Source organism: Phodopus roborovskii, unplaced genomic scaffold, assembly GCF_943737965.1.
Source record: "Phodopus roborovskii unplaced genomic scaffold, PHOROB, whole genome shotgun sequence".
Taxonomy (NCBI): Eukaryota; Metazoa; Chordata; class Mammalia; order Rodentia; family Cricetidae; genus Phodopus; species Phodopus roborovskii.
The window spans coordinates 374,905-394,291 of NW_026125759.1; the positions used below are offsets into that span (position 1 = coordinate 374,905).

At 39.0% G+C, this 19,387-nt stretch overlaps 1 protein-coding gene across 1 annotated transcript in view; it reads right to left on the bottom strand.

Annotated features, from left to right (window-relative positions):
• Positions 1 to 19,387, bottom strand: part of Gpc3 (glypican 3) — a 341,329-nt gene that overhangs the window by 106,362 nt on the left and 215,580 nt on the right. Inside the window, exons 4-5 of the mRNA XM_051178590.1 lie at positions 9,891 to 10,024; positions 1,637 to 1,762 (exon numbers count right to left, since the gene is read on the bottom strand). Coding sequence (XP_051034547.1) covers positions 1,637 to 1,762; positions 9,891 to 10,024 — 260 coding nt within the window. The remainder of the gene's footprint in view (positions 1 to 1,636; positions 1,763 to 9,890; positions 10,025 to 19,387) is intronic.

Sequence of the window (19,387 nt, forward strand, 5' to 3'; positions counted from 1 at the left end):
GCAGGTCTTTAACTTTGAACCTTCTGCCTCAACATCCAGATTATCTCTAATCATAGGTCTGTTGCACCAGATCAGGTTAACAAACAGTATATGAATCTCTCCCCCTACTCTCTCTTTCTCTCTCTTCCTCCTTTCCTTACCCCCTCTCTCTGTGTGTAACAATAGTAATTAAAGAAGGGGCTGGGGGGGGTGGCTCAGTGGTTAAGAGAACTTGCTGTTCTTGCAAAGGACCCACACAGCAGCTCACAATCATCTGCAACTCCAGTTCCAGGAGATCTGATTGCCTCTTCTTGCTTCTGCAGGTACCAGGCATATATGTGGTACATAGACATGCAGGCAAAAATATCCATCCATTTTAATCCAAAATTAAAAAAATCGAAACCAAATAATCAAAGAAATAAAAAATTGGGGAGTGGAAGAGGGACACAGGAGGAGATGGTGGAAGAGGAGGGAAACAGGAGTGATACATAAAGTTCTCAAAAATTTTAAAATAAACAAAAACAAAGAAAAATATGAATGCTGAGGGTATAAAGGACTGAAAAAGAAAGATACACAAAGACAAATGGTTCTCACCCTTCCTAAAGCTGCTACCCTTTAATACAATTCCTCACGTTGTGGTGACTCACAAAGATAAAATTGTTTTCACTGCTACTTCATAACTGTAGTTTTGCTACTGTTATGAATCGTAATGTAAATATCGAATGTGGTGGGGACCACTGGTCTAGAGAGAATAGACCACTTTCCATAAGCTAAGCAACTAGTTCATGAAAAGACTCAGAATGCTGTGTCAAGTCTCTTCTATACTCTCCTTTGTTATGCTTACAACACTCGCACATCTTTAAAAACATGTTATAGGCTCCCAAGCATTCTACCCTGTTGACGTCACCCTATATTTCCAAGCTCTCTTTGTGCACTGCAATGGAGATTAAGAACCATTAGTCTGCTAGAACAAAACACTACAAGGACAGGGACACTTGTCAGTTTTGTTCAACTCAACATGCCTGTCCCTTAACAAGATGATTCATAAATATTTGCAAAATAAATGAACATATTCTTTTTTTGGCCAGTAACAAGCAAATTCTTCATAACCATTGATGTGACAGTTAGAATGTGTTGCACTAAAAATTCTCAAATGAGCAAACATTTCAGGAAACTTGTTCAGGGAAATAGTACTCCACTTTCCATCCCCCTTCTTTTCGTCATCTTTAGTATTCATTTCATATGATTGTTGCAAAGAAAGAGAGTAAGTATATACAAATTACTTAGCATGGTGTTTAATGCACAGTTAACTCTCAATAATGGAGTGCAGTTAGCATGAATATGATTGTTTCAAATAGAACAAATGATGGTCCACATAGTGACAAGTTGGAAGAAATCAAAGACAAAAGAATTCACCATATGCTTTATACTTTGTGAAATATGCCTGAATATGTAGTTCTGCATGGGCTTCACAGCTAGCAAATTTTCTGAAAGCTACCAGTTATACATAACATTTGGGTCATCATAAGTGCATACAGGTATGTTTTGTGGAGAACTTTTTTCTTATGAAATTAATGAAGGAAGGGAATTTACTCAATCTTCAGATATGATGCCTGGTCCTGAAATGTTGCTATAACGAACTTTCACAAAAGATTACCTCTCCACAAGTTCTTGTCCGTTCCAGCACAGGGTATCGTTTTCGGCCACGGGGCTATGGCTGCAGATGTAGCCAGGCAGAGCACTGTAGAAGTTGATGAAAGACTTCAACTTCTGAATCAGTTCCCTGAAAGGAAAATAAAACATCTGTGCATCAGAGGCAAGTAAGCGCAGTATGAGGACAGTTTAATTTCCTTATCAGCATGACATAAAAGCTCTGCCAGGCTGATTAGAGCAATAAATGATTTTTTTAAAAACATTCTTAGCTACAAGGACACAATTTAGCATTTAAAAAAAATCAATAGAATTACACTGGGGTGGGAGAAGGTTGCCTTCCATAGACGGTGCTATACCTATCAGGACAATGATTTAATTCCAACATCCATTTTTCTCACATGTTCAGCAGCTCCCCCCCTTTTTTCTCCAGAATGCCGTTACCTACATTCTCAAAGGTGCTGATTACAAAGCACACTGGAATACTACATATCTCTTTGGTTTCTGAGTGTAATTGAGTGCATTGATTGTAATTTACAATGCTATTACCCTAGAGATGGCCCCTTTCCATATAGGCTTCGGATAATGGCTGCAGATCCAAATGGTGGGGTGCTTAGAATACTATAAGCTCTATGAAATTCTCTTGATTATACAGTCAGAGAGACTCACTCACATCTGCTAAGAGGGGGAAGGTTGCTTTGTTCTTTGTATGTTTTTCCTATGAGGCGGAGCAAAGGGGAGATGGCTGTAGTAGTATATATTATTATTTACTTGCTTTCATTTCCATGCTGTTTATGATAAAAGAGCATATCAAATATGCAAATGTGTATAAACACACAGATATAAATTTATAGAAAGACTTTTTTGCTTATTATCTTGTAAGACTTTTTTGCTTATTATCTTGTTTCAGTTATACATGCATATACAATGTTAAGTTATCAGATTGGATAAACGAATATGTTTATGAAACACTTAAATATTCCTATAATACATGTCCAATAATAAAGAAAAATAAAATATACTTTATTTTCAAAGTATACTTTATTTTCATTGCTCTTCACATCCTATACTGGTCAGGGAATGTTCTAGCAGGGAAGCAATTACTCAACAGTGTCTGCAGGCTAAGAATGGAGTGTCCTGATACACTCATCTTTGGAGAAACCACAGTGTGACTGCTATTTGAATGGTAGTGGAAGTCATGAGCTCAGCAATGCCTTCTAGGAGGTATTCTCAGATCCAGCTGGGACTGGAAGGCTGGTGGAAAAGATATTGCAGTTCATGCCATTATTTCAGTGTGTGTGTGTGTGTGTGTGTGTGTGTGTGTGTGTGTGTGTGTGTGTGTTTTCAGAAGAAATAGTTTTCAGTACATGTTTACAGAAGCTTAGGTCACAGGAAAGCCAGGGTGATGGACAGAACAACCAGAAAAGGTTATTGAGACATATATAATGCCCACTACTCCAATACTTGCTTCCTGCTGTGTCCATGTCCATGCTCACCTCCCAGCCTACGCCTGGCATTTGAGCACCGTCAATCTCCAAAGAGAAGAGACTCAAGACAGAGCTCTGAAAATAAAAGTCAACATTACGGTTTCTCAAGAGGAGAAAGATGGGTTCAATTAACGGCTAATAGGAGAGATCTTCTGTTTTACAAGGTAATAATCCAGTTCCCAAGAGTGGAAGCTGAAAGACTAAGGGCTGGGGCTGAGTAATTCCCCCTACTCCACAAGGAAATGGAATGTGGGCATTAGTTTAGGGGAAATGATGGCCTTCTTTTTAATGAAAGAGTTTCTTTCCCTTAGGCTTCCTCCTACGTCTACATACACACTCATGAACATGGAACAGGGCAAGAAGAATGGAGCCCATACGGAGGCCTTCCATTTTGATATCGCTAGAAGTTGAAAAGAAAGGGAACCTACATTTTCCCCTGCCTTTAAACCCCGAAGCTTTCTTAGCTGGTCATAAAAATAACTGACAAGTTGAGAAAGAACCAAATGAGGTTGAACCTAAAGTCAAAGGGACGAGGACTGAAATAAACCTAAGACCACCTGCTTCAGTGCAGTAGAATATTTCCTGGAAAGGTAAAAAAAAAGTCTAGGGAACTTGCAAAGAATGCAGATAATATAATGCAGCCATCACATTCTAGAACTAAGGGAAATGTTTTGAAACTAAGAGAAACAAAAGCATGCTGCTTCCTATAGCATTCACTGCCTCCTTCAACAAGGATGGGCATATGAGACTCAGGTTTTTTTTTTTCTTGTTTTGTTTTGTTTTAAACTTTGGAATTAGTCACTGTCAACCTAGAACACAATTTTATTCAGCAATCGTGTTATCATTGTGGTTGAATTCTCAGAACAGCCCCTTCAAGTGTGCTGTGAGTAGTGGATGAGAACTCTGGTTCTGGAGTCTGACTCGGCTGAATTTTATACGCTAGCGCACTTTCACCTAACCCAACATTGCAACCTTTAGGCAGATTCCAAAGTCAGCTGAGTTTTGATTTCCTTGGTCATAAAGTGAAAGTATCGATAGCATCTACAACATGAGGTTGTTAAGATGATACCATAAGACAATGCATGTCAGGTGTTTACCACATAAACTATCCACACAAATAATTGGCCATGACTTACATTATGAAGTTATGGCCAATTCTCCCATTACCATGAATCTGAAGGATAAAATATGTTACATATGAAATATATTATATTCTATATGAATTTCTGTGTGCAGGATACAATTTTTAAAATTCAACTTCCAGATAACACATTTGATTAACATGATAAAGATTCGCCATCTTTTGTGATGGGTATTGATAAGTACAAACAAGTGCACTCCAGAATTAGAATTTTAGGTTGGGCACTGGAGACTGCAAGTGTTCTACCATTGAGCTACATGTCTAGCTCCCTTTTGACTTTTTTGAGACAGTCTCACTAAGTTCTCTAGGCAGATCCTAAACTTGTGATCTTGCTGCCTTCATTTACTTAGTAGCTAAGATTACAGGCAAGAGCTTCAACTTTAGCTCTGTCCATCTCCTCCTTCATCTTTTAAAGTAAAGTCTTTTGACTTTATCATTGTAAAAGAAAGACATGTTTGCCATGAGTAATTTAGAATGTAGATGAGGAGGAGTAGACAATGACCCATTCATAGACCCACTAGGCAGGGATAATGTGTTGATTTTGGGTATACTACCTTCTGGTCTTGGTAGGTTTTATTAATAGGTTCTTTCTTGTTCTCAGGGTATATTATTTTGATTCCGAGTAGAATTAAGACATATGTGTTTCTGTTGGGATCCCAGAATAATGAAATAGTAGCTGGGAACATGGTTTGGTGGCAGAGCACCTGCCTAGAATGTGCAAGGCCCTGTACCACAAAAACATGTGACTCTTCAAGAAACTTTCAGCCTTGTGGGACAAAAGGTTATCTGACCTTCCGATAACTAAGACTGGGTCTGCAGCACCAACAGTACACTGGCCAATCCCTCAGAGCCCCAAGGGAAACAGTTAGAGTACAGGGTCATTACTTAATGCAAAATCTTCTGAATTACCATGGGGAAATAATTCTCGGTTTCCAAGAAAAACTTTGACTCTTGAAAATAAATGCAGGCATACTTCTTTTGAAGGCAGAAAAAAGACTGTAAATTGTTGAAGAGTCAATGAGTCTTCAAAGGACAGTGACAACAGGTGATAATGTCCTATGACACCATGGCAGCAGAGTGTGACAGGAGTAGTTTACCTCCTATGGAGAGAGCTGTGCCTCTCCCATTTCTCCTCTTCTTTGTCTTTTCCTGTCATCTCTCCTCCAGGGAAGCTAGGCAACTTTTATTTCTTATGCTTTCTTAAATAAGGCATTATAGCATTCCCATGCATATAATTCTAGAAGACAGCAAGCTAAATATTTCTGGTTTTCCTTTTAAAGAAAGACAGTTGAAACTAGGTGGCATGCTAATTTCTCGGATTTTTGTCTTTATGTTGGTACTGTATGACAGACAGCAAAAGAATCTCTACCTGTGAACTAAGGTAACTTGTGACTGGAGAAATAGTTAGACTTGAAAGGAATGTTCTTTGATTCTAAACATACCTTATCATATATATTTGACATAGAAAGGGTGCAGTTTCTGGCTCTCATGTGTGACAAACCCAACATTTGCTTATGACAGTCTGCTTGGGAAAGGGTCCTTTCATAGAAGTGTACATTTAATGGATGAAATGGGGAACTAAATGTAGTGAGATGTCCACCCCAGTCTGTTGCACTGTCCATGCCCATTGGGGACAGGTGTGGGCGTGACCAGGGGGTAACTAGGTCTGGGGTCCTGGACTCCAGCTTTCTCTGTTGCTTCCTGGTCGGAGACAGAGAGCATCCAAAGGCATCCTTGGGACGGGAACCTGCAGCAGTCATCTGTTTCTGGTGTGAGTGATTTCCCCCGGAATAAATATCCATCAGACTATCATTTCCCAGATTCTTATTTACCACACAATAACTAAAGGATGGGGTTCCTTTGCATGAGTCATTTGGAAGTATTGGAGCTGGATGCATGTGATTTTCCCAAACAGTCATCATCATTCCAGAGAGGGCATCCCCATTTTCAGATGTGGAGGAGGCACTGCCTTCACTTTCTCACATTGATCTCCTTGGGCAGACATCAAAGCAGTGCTAATTGGAAACCACTGCAGGTGGAACACTGCCTGTCATGCCTGACTGCAGATCCTGAACTTTTCAATTATTATTAAAGTTCCCCTTTACTTAACGTAAAGAAATAGGGGCTCATTGTTTTGTTTTGTTTCAATTTGAAAAGACAGAAAAGTACAACAACCACACTAACTCAAATTGGAGTGATGAGAGATCATGTCTAATTCTAGCAGTTTCAGCCAATCCAGACACTAGCAACCTTCCTCTCTTCCCATCCATTTTTGTTTGGAACACTACCCTTTCTCACTGTTGATTTCCTGCTCACCACTTAGGCTGAGTTCAAAAGCTCCCTAATCCAAGTAGCCTGTCTTGATACTCCCAGGAAGGCTGCTAAGTTTTCCATCTATGATATTGCCACTTTTTGTAAATAGCTCTTTTGGGGAACTCAAATTCAATGTAAGATATTATTTATTTATTTATATGTTTGTCTCCTTGACTGACCTGGGTAGGGGTCCTCTTCTCATAAGAACCTACATCTTTTTTTTTCTTTTGGTTTTTTTGAGACAGGGTTTTTCTGTGTAGCCCTGGCTGTCCTGGAACTAGCTCTGTAGACCAGGTTGCCCCCCACAAATTCTCAGAGCTCCTCCTGCCTCTGCCTCCTGAGTGCTGGAACTAAAGGTGTGTGTTGCCACCACCACCTGACCAGAACCTACATCTTACACAAGGCTGAGCATATAGATAGGTTTGGCAACCCTTGATTGTAAAGTCCTATGTGGGGGTTAGATAAGATCTACCAGACCTGAAACTTGTTTACTGACAGACACAGTCAAGATATATTTTGTTGCTACTATCAGAGGCTGAAAGATACCTAGCAAAACTTAAAGAGTGGTGACCTGAGAGGAGGCAACAATTAGCCTTGATTTTGGATCAGGGAAAGATCATCTTGTACTTTTTTTTTTAAATGGGACTTACTAGTGTTAGCTAATCCATTGCCCCTCCAGACTAAATCGGGGAATTACAGGAAGCAGGAAGCTGTAATATTTAGAGGGTGCACCACTAGGTGGAAGGACTATAACTTTATCCCAGGTTGGGGCAGAAGCTTGGATTTGAAAAGGGAAAGGAATTATTCATGTGTTCTGCCAAAACAGTATCTAGGATATGAAAAGGTCCAGGCATACAGTATTACAAGAGAAGTGATGGAGAAACTCAGAAGAGCAAAACAGAGAGAGACTGACAACCCAAATGTGCTTTAAAAAACATCAGAGATAGAAAGGACTGTGATGGCTTCGGTTTTGATGTAATCTGAGTGCATGGCATTTTGCGGTCAGTGTTCTAAATTTCACAACAGACATTTTCAACATGTATTCCTTAAAGAAAACATGAATCCCATACACAGACCACCGGTCAAGTATAAAATTGCTTTTAAGATGAGCCAAGCTATTCCTAAAACTAGTTGTATGTTGCAAAGTACCCAGTTGGGGGCAGACAAAACAAACAGATGATTTCTGAATGTTTCCAAAGGAATCCTGTGTTTCTTTGTGTGCTGTTACTTTAATAAAGCAAAGGGCTTTTCAATTTACTGTCAAACTAAGACAGCTTGCTTGCAAGCTGAGTACTACATTGAGTATTACAACAGTGTTCCTTTCCAGTTTTTGTTTTTAACCATTGATAGATCTTGGGCATGGGTGTTGAACCTGATAGATACACATATCCACTTTTCTTGAGAGGGTGAAATGCTGTAATATGAGAAATGTGTAAAAGTACTAACATTCTTTCAAAAGAAATCCTTCCAATAACATTCACCCTAAAGAATCCTGCCATTAATTCATATCTACAGCTTTAGTCATTTTCTCTTACTGTCATTTCATCTATTTGGAAGTTGCCTACAGGTTCAAAAAATGTCTCCAAACAAAATATCATATCTGAGTTCCCAGAGGGAAACACCTTCTTCATCAACTTCTTTCCCTGGAAAATCAGGATGCAGACCAACAGTTATCCCCGGGAAAGTGAACGGGAATAGGTCACACAGAGGCCAAAATAGAAGTAATGCAGCAGGGGCTTCCATAAACCTCCCACTTATAAATAATTGGCAAGTAAATTTCATTTTTTAATTTTTAACCTTTAACGATACATAAAATATTGTGCATAGCAACAGGGCAATTTGAAGATAGGGTTGGTTTGCTGTTTATTTTAAGAAAGCTCTAGATGTGACTGTTGCAAATCACATTACTTCTGCATAGCCTTTCCTGAAGTTCCGCTCAGTGGAGGGTCTGTCTTTCTGTAAACTGCCTCTGTACTCTGAAATTCGGTAGCTTCTGCTTGTAGTTAAGTCTATTGCCACCAGATTGACCGAGAGACTGTGTTTTCACTGTCCAGCACATGCTGTAGCCCTACCAGGTATACGATAAATTACTGTTGAGCTGAATAATGACAGACACATGCATATACAACCCACTCATTCAACTATGGGAATATTTTTACTAATAAAACATCGATGCCCTGCACAGACTGAAGTGAATTCCTCAAGTGAAAACAAGTGACAACAATGAAGACAAAAAAAAAAAAAAAAAAAAAAAAAAAAAAACAAACAAACCCACAATTGCTAGACATCTGTGCACACTGGCCCGAGCTTTTAATCCCAGCACTCAAGGGGCAGAAGCAGGTGAATTTCTGTGAGTTTGAGGCCAGTCTGATCTACATAGTGAGTTCCAGGGCAGCAATATACAGAAAGACTCCATGTCAAAAACCAAAACAAAACAAAAAATAGCCCATATCTAAGATGTCACTCATATTAACTTTCTACCTGTAGGCCAAATATCTCAAAACTTCCTAAAATTCAACAAGAACAACAAAAAGAAAACAAAAGATTAGTGTCTGACTATTTTTGAGTTGTTTTGGCTACATTTGTAATTCTTTGGGTAACGCAGTTCTCTTAAGATTTGTGTTGGACTTCTCAGAAGCGGTCTACCTCTTAATTATAACCCAGATGCTAGAATAGGGTTGGAGGGGACCTGAGTAGGGCTAGGGGTTGGATGGGAATAAAGAGAATTAGAACCTGTATTTTGGCTTCTGACTGTTTTTTTTTTTTTTTAAGAACTATAAGCCAGGCGGTGGTGGCTCATGCCTTTAATCTCAGCATTCAGGAGGCAGAGGCAGGCAGATCTCTGTGAGTTCAAAGCCAACCTGATCTGCATGGTGAGTTCCAAGACAACTAGGGCTGTTACACAGAGAAACTCTGTGTCAAAGAACAAGCAAAAAGCTATGAAGCATATAGTTAGTTTTGTGTAAAATATGTCATGTGAGCACGTTGAGAGTGTCTTGCTATACAAAGTCCCTTTTATAAAGATGAGAATAACTGTAAGCCAGATTATTGAAATCTTAAGATCTCCTTGTAAGCAGAATAGGGAAGTTCATTTTACCCTGTGTGGCTGAACTAGATATTTATACCTGGAAAGTTTACACTTAAATATGGCTTAGTTGTACTATTATTTTTCCTTAACACAGGCAAATTGTAGATTTTAATTAAGTGTTCTACTCAGAAGAACTAAATGACATGTATGTGAGAAAATTTACTCCAGTGATTTTTGGCCTGAAAACACAATGGCTAATTGTATGCTGAAATGGAGGGGAAAATTCTCTCACCTTCTTCGGCTGGATAAGGTTTCTTCATGTTCGACATGGGCAACTTTTAATACCTTCTTGTCAATAAACAGATCTTCAGGATAATAAGCAGATCTATACTGGCGTTGCTGGGAGTGGGCACACAACTTGCCAATCTGAAAAAAAAAATGTATAATAATAGTACAATGCTTCCACAGTTACGATGGCAGAAACAGATTTGAGATGCACTGCAATTTCTTCCCACACTTTCCTTTCAAATAGCAGAACAGAGTCCTTAATAGAGTGAAAACAGGTAATAAGGCTTGCTAGAGGGTAGAAGTAGAGGGGAAGGCAGAGGGCGGATGAGAAGTTCTGTACCCATCCTGAGTACAGTCCACTCAGATTCGTAAGATGAAAGCGAAAACACTGGAGAGGCCTCTCTACACAGGCCTCACTCTACTGATACCTTTCAGTGGCACTTGCGGTTTGTATGTATGCTGAAGTTCCCAAAAGGCAATTGCTATAGGAGACGGAGGTGCTTGGAGAGGTGGTGCTGAGTAGCCTCTTGATAGAAGAGCAGCCTTCCGTACACAGAGTGCACCTTGTTCATAAGCGCATCCTTACTAGACTCAAGTTAAAGTGTTTTGAAAAATTGTCAGTGCAGTTGCTCATCTGACATTTCCTTAAGAAAGGCCCGAGGGAAAGAAGCATATCCACCAGTCTATAGTCAGTGTCATCAGCTGTGAAACAACTAAATCATTGCAGGATCTGAGAAGTGTACAGGCACTAAAGGCAGCAGGATTTCCTCCCTCCTTTCTACTACTTCTCACCAATCCGTTCAGAAACATTCATCGGACACCTCTTTCACACCTACATGGTAAAGCTTTAAAAAAAAAAAAATCCATACCAGCTTGCTTGTTTAGTCCATTCTAATTTATTTCTCTGGGTAAATTATTTTCAGACTAATGACTAAAACAACTTCCACATAGATATACATATAAATAAGTGTGAATAGTAACTTTATTATGTGGCTTCTTGGGGCAGACACCATGTTAAATACTATCACCTCTATAGATGAAGGAGCTGGAACTCAAGGCGGTTAAGAGGCTTGCATACAGCGAACAGGGAGTGGATCCCACTTGATTATCTTTGAACCCATTATTCTGAACACGACGATTGCTTTTCTTTTGCTTACATATTGTTTTGGAAAGAAAAACTACCAGTCTTCAATAAGATATCACCAACTAACATAGCTCGGGTGGATATATAGACTGCAAAGTTCAGGGAAAGTATTGGAAACATCTTATGAGGACAGGAGTTGTAAGTGTGTCATTTCTATACCTTCATACACTTTAAAGTAGGCTTTATACACTGCTATGCAAATTAATTTAAGTGCATTGAAGGAATTTTCTATTACAGTATCAGGCACCAAATACAAGTCTATCAATAAGCCATTGAATTTGTATGGTCATCTGGTTTCTGGATGTTTCAAGTTGTCCTAATAGCACTTACTGGGTTATCTATGTATATTTAAAGGCACACGTAGCATTTAGTTTCCTTAGCTTTGGCAGGCTTCCCACATAAAGCCTTGAGTTAGAAATTATCTTAAGTGAGCAGCAAAATTATTAACCCCCCCTTATAAAGGACAGAACTTAACAATTTGTGTTCAAAATAGCCACTCTCAGTCATTTATTCTGATGTGGAAGAATGAAGATCCTGGAAAATATCCCACCTAAATTTGGAACACAAGATATTGACATTTTCATCTGTGCCTATGGCATGCTACATGACTTGAGCAGTCTTTGAATCCATTCTGGGGCAGTTTGGTAGGGTGGTTTAGGCTAGGGGCTGCCTAGCTGCACTTAGGACACAAGTTCTATTCACTGCCAAAGCTTGTAATGCAGACAGAAGTAACTTTACATTGTAACTTTACAACCATGGGCTAATACATGTTTATTCATATTTTCTAAACTGCAGGTAAATTTCAGATAATAAACATTATTTTTGCTTTTTTTAAGGGTCTATATATTATGACACGACCATAGATCAATGTGAGGGTCTGTTTTACCAAGTTCAAAATATTATCACATTCAGGTTCATGGGCCACATACAATACCCAAATTAAAAGATCTACCACAGTATGTTACCTAGTTGAAAAACATAGCTGTAAGATGACCCTTCCCATGGAAATTAACCTTCTGTATTAGTGAATTCTTATTGGATCAGACCACGACCTTAAATATTCCCTGTCACCCCTATTCTATCCTACTAGAAAGTGGATCAGCTGAAGCAAAAGTAGGAAGGTTAAGGACAAAGTAGCCAGTTAGTAGTCTCATCTTCCTTTCCAAGTTCTGAATGTGGCATTATGAAGAAGACTTTCCAAGGCACTGTGTGGGGTAAGGGACAAACTATGGCATCTTGCCAACACTTCTAGCTCCTATCTGAAATATGCCATGGCTTATCAGACAGGCTGTAGTTTCTTCCAGCAATCTACCACGAAGCTAATTCTTCTCTCACACAAAGCATTGGTCAGAGGTAGGCTACTTAGCATCCCCTCAACACAACTTTGACCTGCACATCCATATCTGGAAGCAGATATCATGAGCTTATTTTGAGACTAGTGAATAACAGGAAGTATAATTTACAGAAGATGCACTTCCCCTAAAGATGCCTTTCAGCTTCTAAGCCCCAGACTGCTCTGCAGGACCCTAGTCACACTCTTCAGCTGCACTCACTAAAGAAGCCAGACTCACAAGTGGTGTTTTAGAAATCAATAGCCTGCCCAGGAGTTTGAAACTCTTAAATAAGAAATGCAATCCAATTTCCTTCCACTGAGTAATGTACCTGGTCAAGATTGCTGCCACCTTTAAATTTGGTTAGCTGGAGTGAATTTATTAGATATGTGGGTGTCTCTATCAAAAGACTAGGAATTTAAAACCTTTTGTTTTTTTCTGAACCATGATTCCTAATGGTGCCTTTATTTATGTGCCAGAACCTAGGGCAGGAAAAGCAATAGCACTCTCAAATGTTACAAGGCCTGACAACTAAGATGGCATTGCCCATGACCACACTCCAGGCAGCAGGTTATTCTAGCCATCTTAGCACTATTCTTGTCCAACAGAGTCTAGATATATTGTATCCATGTATACAGGAAACAAATGCATTATCTGAGCACCAGGAGACTGAGCCTACATGATGCTTCTTTCTGTTTAATTATCATGTTTGTACATACTCACCGAGGTACACTGATTTTCAGCATATGTTTACAATGTCTAGGCATCAAATCCAGGCAATTAGCATAGCCATCATTTCACATGTCTGTCTTTGTGTGCTGGAAACATTCGAAACCCTCATGTTTTATACATTTATCTGCACATATGAGCCCATGCACATGTGTGCAGTGTTGTTTGTGGAGAGGATCAAATTCAGATCAGACTCTGTGATAAGTGCCTTTGTTTGGTGTATGACTTCACTTGACCAAAACTCTCTTTTCTATCTATTTTTGTATTAAAATGTACTATAAGTTGTTAATTATAGGCACTCTTCTATAATTAACTTTTTTTCTGTGTTTTTATACCTGTTAAGCAGTCTATCTATCTCCTTCCTTCCTTTCTACCTCTCTCAGCCTTCAAGATAACTACCATTTGGCTGGGTGGTGGTAGCACATGCCTTTAATCCCAGCACTCAAGAGGCAGAGACTGGCAGATCTCTGTGGGTTTTGTTTTGTTTGTTTGTTTGTTTGTTTTTCTGAGACAGGGTTTCTCTGTATTGTTCTGGAGCCTGTCCTGGAACTAGCTCTTATAGACCAGGCTGGCCTTGAACTCACAGAGACCCAACTTCCTCTGCCACTCCAGTGCTGGGATTAAACTTGTGCACCACCACCGCCCGGCTTATGAAAGGTTTTAAAACCAGGTAAAATATTGCTTTGATGCAATTCATACTTGCACCATGGACATATTATACTGCTCTTGGTAATCTGACTGTTTGTCAGGGGTGAGGGCTATGTTTGGGAACTCAGGGATCAGCCTAGTTCCCCTCTCGGAGTTACAGCTGAGGCCACGAAGACTCTTGAGCCTCTGGAGATTATCTCCAGTTGTCGTGATTCACAGAATAGCTTTTCTGCTGGCCCCCATCTAGTAACTGTGCTCTCAAAGAACATTTTCTGAGAAATGTTGCTAAATATGTGTTATAACTTTAGTCTGCTTATTGGCTGACTCATTAGAAGCTCGAGGAACTCAAAATAAATTTTTCTGTGGGATTATGCAAATTAAAATGAACTGTGTGCTTTTGGACTACTTTGAACAAATACTGCCCGTGAAATTCATTTGTATCTAGGTGTGAGAATTCTAAAAGTTTCCAGTTAAAATAAAACATTGAGTTTTGTTGTTGTACAATTTTATTTAATTAAATCTGAAAAGTTTTCAAACAAAATATACCTTGAAATTATCAACTTTTTAATAGTAGTAACCATACTCACTTAACAATTCTACAGGTATACTAAAAATGCTAATGTATGTTAATGTTTAGTCTGTGGTTAATGTTTTGTCTTGTTAATTTCCCCAGGGCTTTTATTACTGATTTAAATCTGCCACACTCCTCAAGTGATTGCGCTGCTTCCATAAACTGCATGGAAGTGGCTCAAATGAATACTGATGAACAGCAATGAACAAACATTTGGCTAAGGAAACCATTCTTATTATATGTGTGTCATCGTTACATACATTTTTATGCAATGAGATGGGCATGACAGGCATTTTGCACTCACTTTCTGTACAGAAAATATGCATATGAGCATTAAATTAATTTATAACCTTGTACTTGAGGAAGCACATCATTATTAATTAACTATTGATTGATCTGGATATAGAGCAGAGAGGATAATGAACAGACCTAGTGACAATGTGGGTTTTTTTTTCTACCCCGCAGACATTTTACTGTGACTCATTATTAATTGCCAGGCCATTAAAGTAAAAGCTCCCTACTAATAATTTGCAGTGTGTTAGGAATCAAGCTATTTTAAGAAATCAGGTGGCATTACTCGAACATTTTATACAAGCCATCTCTTGAAATTGGGACCTTGGTGGGGGGGGGTCATGGAAGAACGGGACTGAAAGGCCTACAGATCAGTTTAATTTAATTTGAAGTATATCACTGTATTAGAGTGAAGAGAACAATTTAGAATCAGGACACATGGTTGTTTAGTAAAAGCTCATTGTCTGACCATTTCAAAACATTGGGCAAAATATTTAATTTCCTTGAAACCTCTTAGTTTCAGCATCTTTAAAATTGAGACAAAAACAATGTCTGCCAAGCCTACCTGCAAGATGAGGATGAAGTAAAGCAATGGGCCAAAGGCTAATGCCTCTTCTAGCTGTACTAACTCATGTGTAGTCGAGTCTACCCATCTTTGGCAGCCTGCCTCAGTGAGCCATAGTCCTGGATGGGCTGGTCTGGAACATACATAGCTGTTGCTAATGCTGTGCAGAGGGGTTCTTACATTCATAAACTATGCCTTGGTGTGCTGTTGCTGTTGTCTCTTTTACATACATACTTTCTAGTGTTCTTCTTAAACTTTAATAGAAACAGAAATTGTTTAGCAATCTTAGTCACATAGAAGCAAATTAATAGACTTAGGGTGAGGTCTAATACAAGTAACAAGACATACATCCAAAGACTCAATTTGTGTTCCTAAAACAAGTAGCATCAGCAGGCTACTTCAGCACTTGTGTGAAATGCATAGCTGGAGGCCTAGACTCAGACACGTTTTATCAGACACCCTGGGAGTGGAGCCTCATCATCTGTGGGTTCTATGCTGACCTTCAATTCATTATTTCTCCTGCTTTAGCCTCACAAGTACTGGCATTATAGGTGTACATATACCTGGCTATCATTACTTGATAATTACACTGGAGTATAGAATTTTCAGTCTGTCTGTGTGGAAGTATATACATTTTTAGCTTATTTTGCAATAATACTTTTATTTAAAAGTTTTATCTATAACTCATTGTTATATAGAGAGGTTCATGCCTTTTATCTAAGCACTCAGGAGGCAGAAGCAAGTGGATATCTCTGAGTTCAAAGCCTGCTTTGTCTACATAGCAAATTCTAGACAATCCATGGTTACATTCTTAGTTTCTTTACAAAAAAACTGTCATGGAATAGATGCATCTATAGATTACAATTGTAATTAAGAAACAAAGTTATGGCGGTGGATGCTATATCTCAGCAGCAGACCACTATTCTAGAATGAATAACTAGGTTTGATCATCAGAATATGGGAGGGAGGAGGCAATGACTGTCTCCCCCTTGATCTTGGAGGTACAAATAATTTATTGGTTTTGATTAAGAGACAGAAAAATCATGAAGTTCGGTGGGTAGGGAGGACCTTGAAAGAGTTACAGGAAGGGAAAGAATATGATCGAAATATACTGTATGAAATTCTCAAAGAACAAATAGATACATCGGAATACAAATAATTGGTTATTCTGTTTGCGCTAAGAGAATAGTTAAGAATAATATTACCATTCAAGCTAAGTTATAGAGGTATCTTGAATTCAAGCATTCTCAGTTTAAAGAAAACGGAATTCAATATTCAAAATAAATGTTATGAGCTCTTTAAAAGTCAAAACTGTTCATTACAGCTTTTCAGAGTGGAAATGTAGAAGCCTCTGAAATAACCTAGGTGATAACTTTCTGTGTTATATTTGCCAGAACAGTGTACACATCACAGTGGAAAAACTAATAAAACACTATAGGGTTCACACTGCTGCATGCCAGCTCGGTGAAAAGTCAGTTAATGAAATCCTGCCACCTTTGAAGGAAAGAAAGACTAACGTCTGAGCTGAAAACATAAAAATGAAGTGAATACATCCTCTACAGAGTATCCTTTCTCCTTCCATACACAAGGGTCGCAGTTACTATTTTGCTTCTATTAATTTGTTAGCAGCAGTAATTAATCTTCCAAGCTCTATTCTGTGAAAGCTTAGTGTATGTGGTGGGGGTGTGGGCAGGGCATTAGTAGTATTGCAGTATCTAAAGCACTGAAAAACATTGTTTAATTTCACAAATTTTTCCTCAAGTTAATCTGATGACATTTGCAACCATGGTGTGTAAGCTATGCAGTTGGGCGAAGGGGTACTAGATGATGAGTTAAAGGGGGAAAAAAGTTAAAATACATCTTAGATCATTTCGATAAGCCACTGGTATGCAAATAATAAAAACCCCACTGTATCCAACCTTGCATCACTCCTAAAATTGTATGAGAAACAGTGCACCTGGTAAGCAGCAGTGCTGTTGCAAGATTGTTCTGATTGTAACTTCAAACTTCCAAACTGATTAGCCACCGTCCATCTAAATGAAGACATCATCACTGACCAATACCTTGGGTCTCTGCTGATTGCCCTCCACTATAGATAGACCTTCACTGATTGGTTTTAGCCAATGTTATAATCAGAACCACTTCTGAGATAAATTTTGAAAAGAACATGATTGAAAGGAGTGAGAAAATCAGGTGAATTGAGAAGCGTTGTGACCTCTGAACAGAAAGAAATAGCACAAAGAGACTCATCTCGTGCATCTCCATCTGTGTCATCTCGTGCATATCCCTCTATGACAGCAACGCTGGACATTGCTATCATCTCAGCTCTTGTCCTCTACAGGTGCTATTTGCAGTCTCCAATTTCTTCTTCTGATCAGCCCTTTAAATGTCAGCCATGATTCCTGACACCCAAGACCGACTTCTCTCTTTGCCCAGTCTATTAATGAGATACTATCTTGAAATCTTGTAATCCCCCCCCCAATATTTGCACAATTTCAGCTACCATGCATGAATTTCCAGATGGGGATAGAAGAGCCATTTTCTTCAGTGGTATAACTACTGGTAAAGTGCACATGCTGCCATAAATCAACAGCCACCTATGTTCCTAAAAACAACCATAATGAAACGCATTGGGATTTGTGTATACCAAAAAAATCACAAGGAAGTAGGAGGCGGACTAGTTGGGGAGAAGGAAGAGATTAATGGAATTAAGAAGAGTACAAGAGATAGGGACAGTGGACATGATCAAAATATATTATTCATATGTATGAAAACACTGTAGTGGAACCTGTCATATATACTTCATATGTCAATAGAACATTAATATAAAAAGTGGGACCCATTTTTTTATTTCTAGTGAAGAATGATGATGCTTTTGTCTGAAGTGTATCTTAAGAGCTCCAAACTTGAACAAACTCAATTATTATTCTTTTTGCACTACAGAATTAAAACCAGAGCTACAGTGTGAGTTTACATTCTTTGGAACGCTCCCACCTCTCTAGACCTCAGTATCGGTAGTCATAGAAAATGGCATTGCATCAAATAATCACTTAAAAGTGAAGAGATGGGATGGATCTTTAAAGAGCTTTCCAATCATTCCTTGATTTAAATGTAAGACAAAGAAGCCCTCAGATACAAAGTACACACAGTGGGAAGCCATTTCAAGTTACTTTCCCCATCTCCTGCAATTTTTTTTTTTGTCTCTGTAGATTTTTCAGGAGCCACAAAAAAGTGTGTAATGTTCACATAACTTAGTTCTCTGTATCATAACCTTTAAAAAGGCTTCATACCTGAACATTTTGTCATGAAAAAATAATATTGTAAAATAAGCAACATTGAGGCCATGCCAGGGAAGTGGGGGGGGGGGCACCATCAGATCAGGTGGACTGCAATTTAGGAGAACACATTGCCTCAGGAAGCTGGATCTCAGAGCAGATGTGACCATCAAGTCATACAGTCTTCTATTGCTTTCCAATGATGGCCAGAATACTGCAACTAGAAATAATATCAGTGTAGCTAGTTGCACAAACCATCTAGCCTCTCTATAACCCAGGAGAATTTCTAGACAAACCTTTCTTCTAGAGGAAAGCTACTTTCAGTTAAAAGAAAATAATCCTTCCTATACCATCATGCAGGGGAGGGGTTCCTTGCACCAAACAAGTGTCTTTGATTAGAAAAGGTTGGTGGGCACCGATAGGATGGGTTCGTGGGTTATATTGAGGACACAGTCCCATTTGAGTTAGGAACACCCGAAACCCACTGTTCCACTTGAAGAAGGAAAATCAAAGTACTTCATTTTGGAGTCAATTTATAGGGAGTGAGAGCAGGGCTTCAATGACATAGGCCCAGAGGAGGACAAGTGTGAGAAAGAAATGAATTACTGTGAATATGACTGAAGAAGAGAAGGAGGAAAAGTGACGCTTGGCTGCACATAGCTGCTGTTAATATTCTTCCAGCTTTTCCAAGGAGTCGGTCTCCAGTCTTTTATCACAAGGAAGAGAAAGAAAATGAGATTCTCACCCTTTACAAAAAGGGCACCGGTACTACTCTTGCTAATGCTGCCATAGAGAACAGGCAACCCACGCAGCAGAAGTCCAACAGTCATAGGAAAAAGACAAGATGATGATTAGACTCCTTTGTATCGACTTTCCTTTAGCAAGTTTTGATTAACTGACAAACCAGCACACCTCTCTTCCTAGAATCATGAAATCACATACATCTG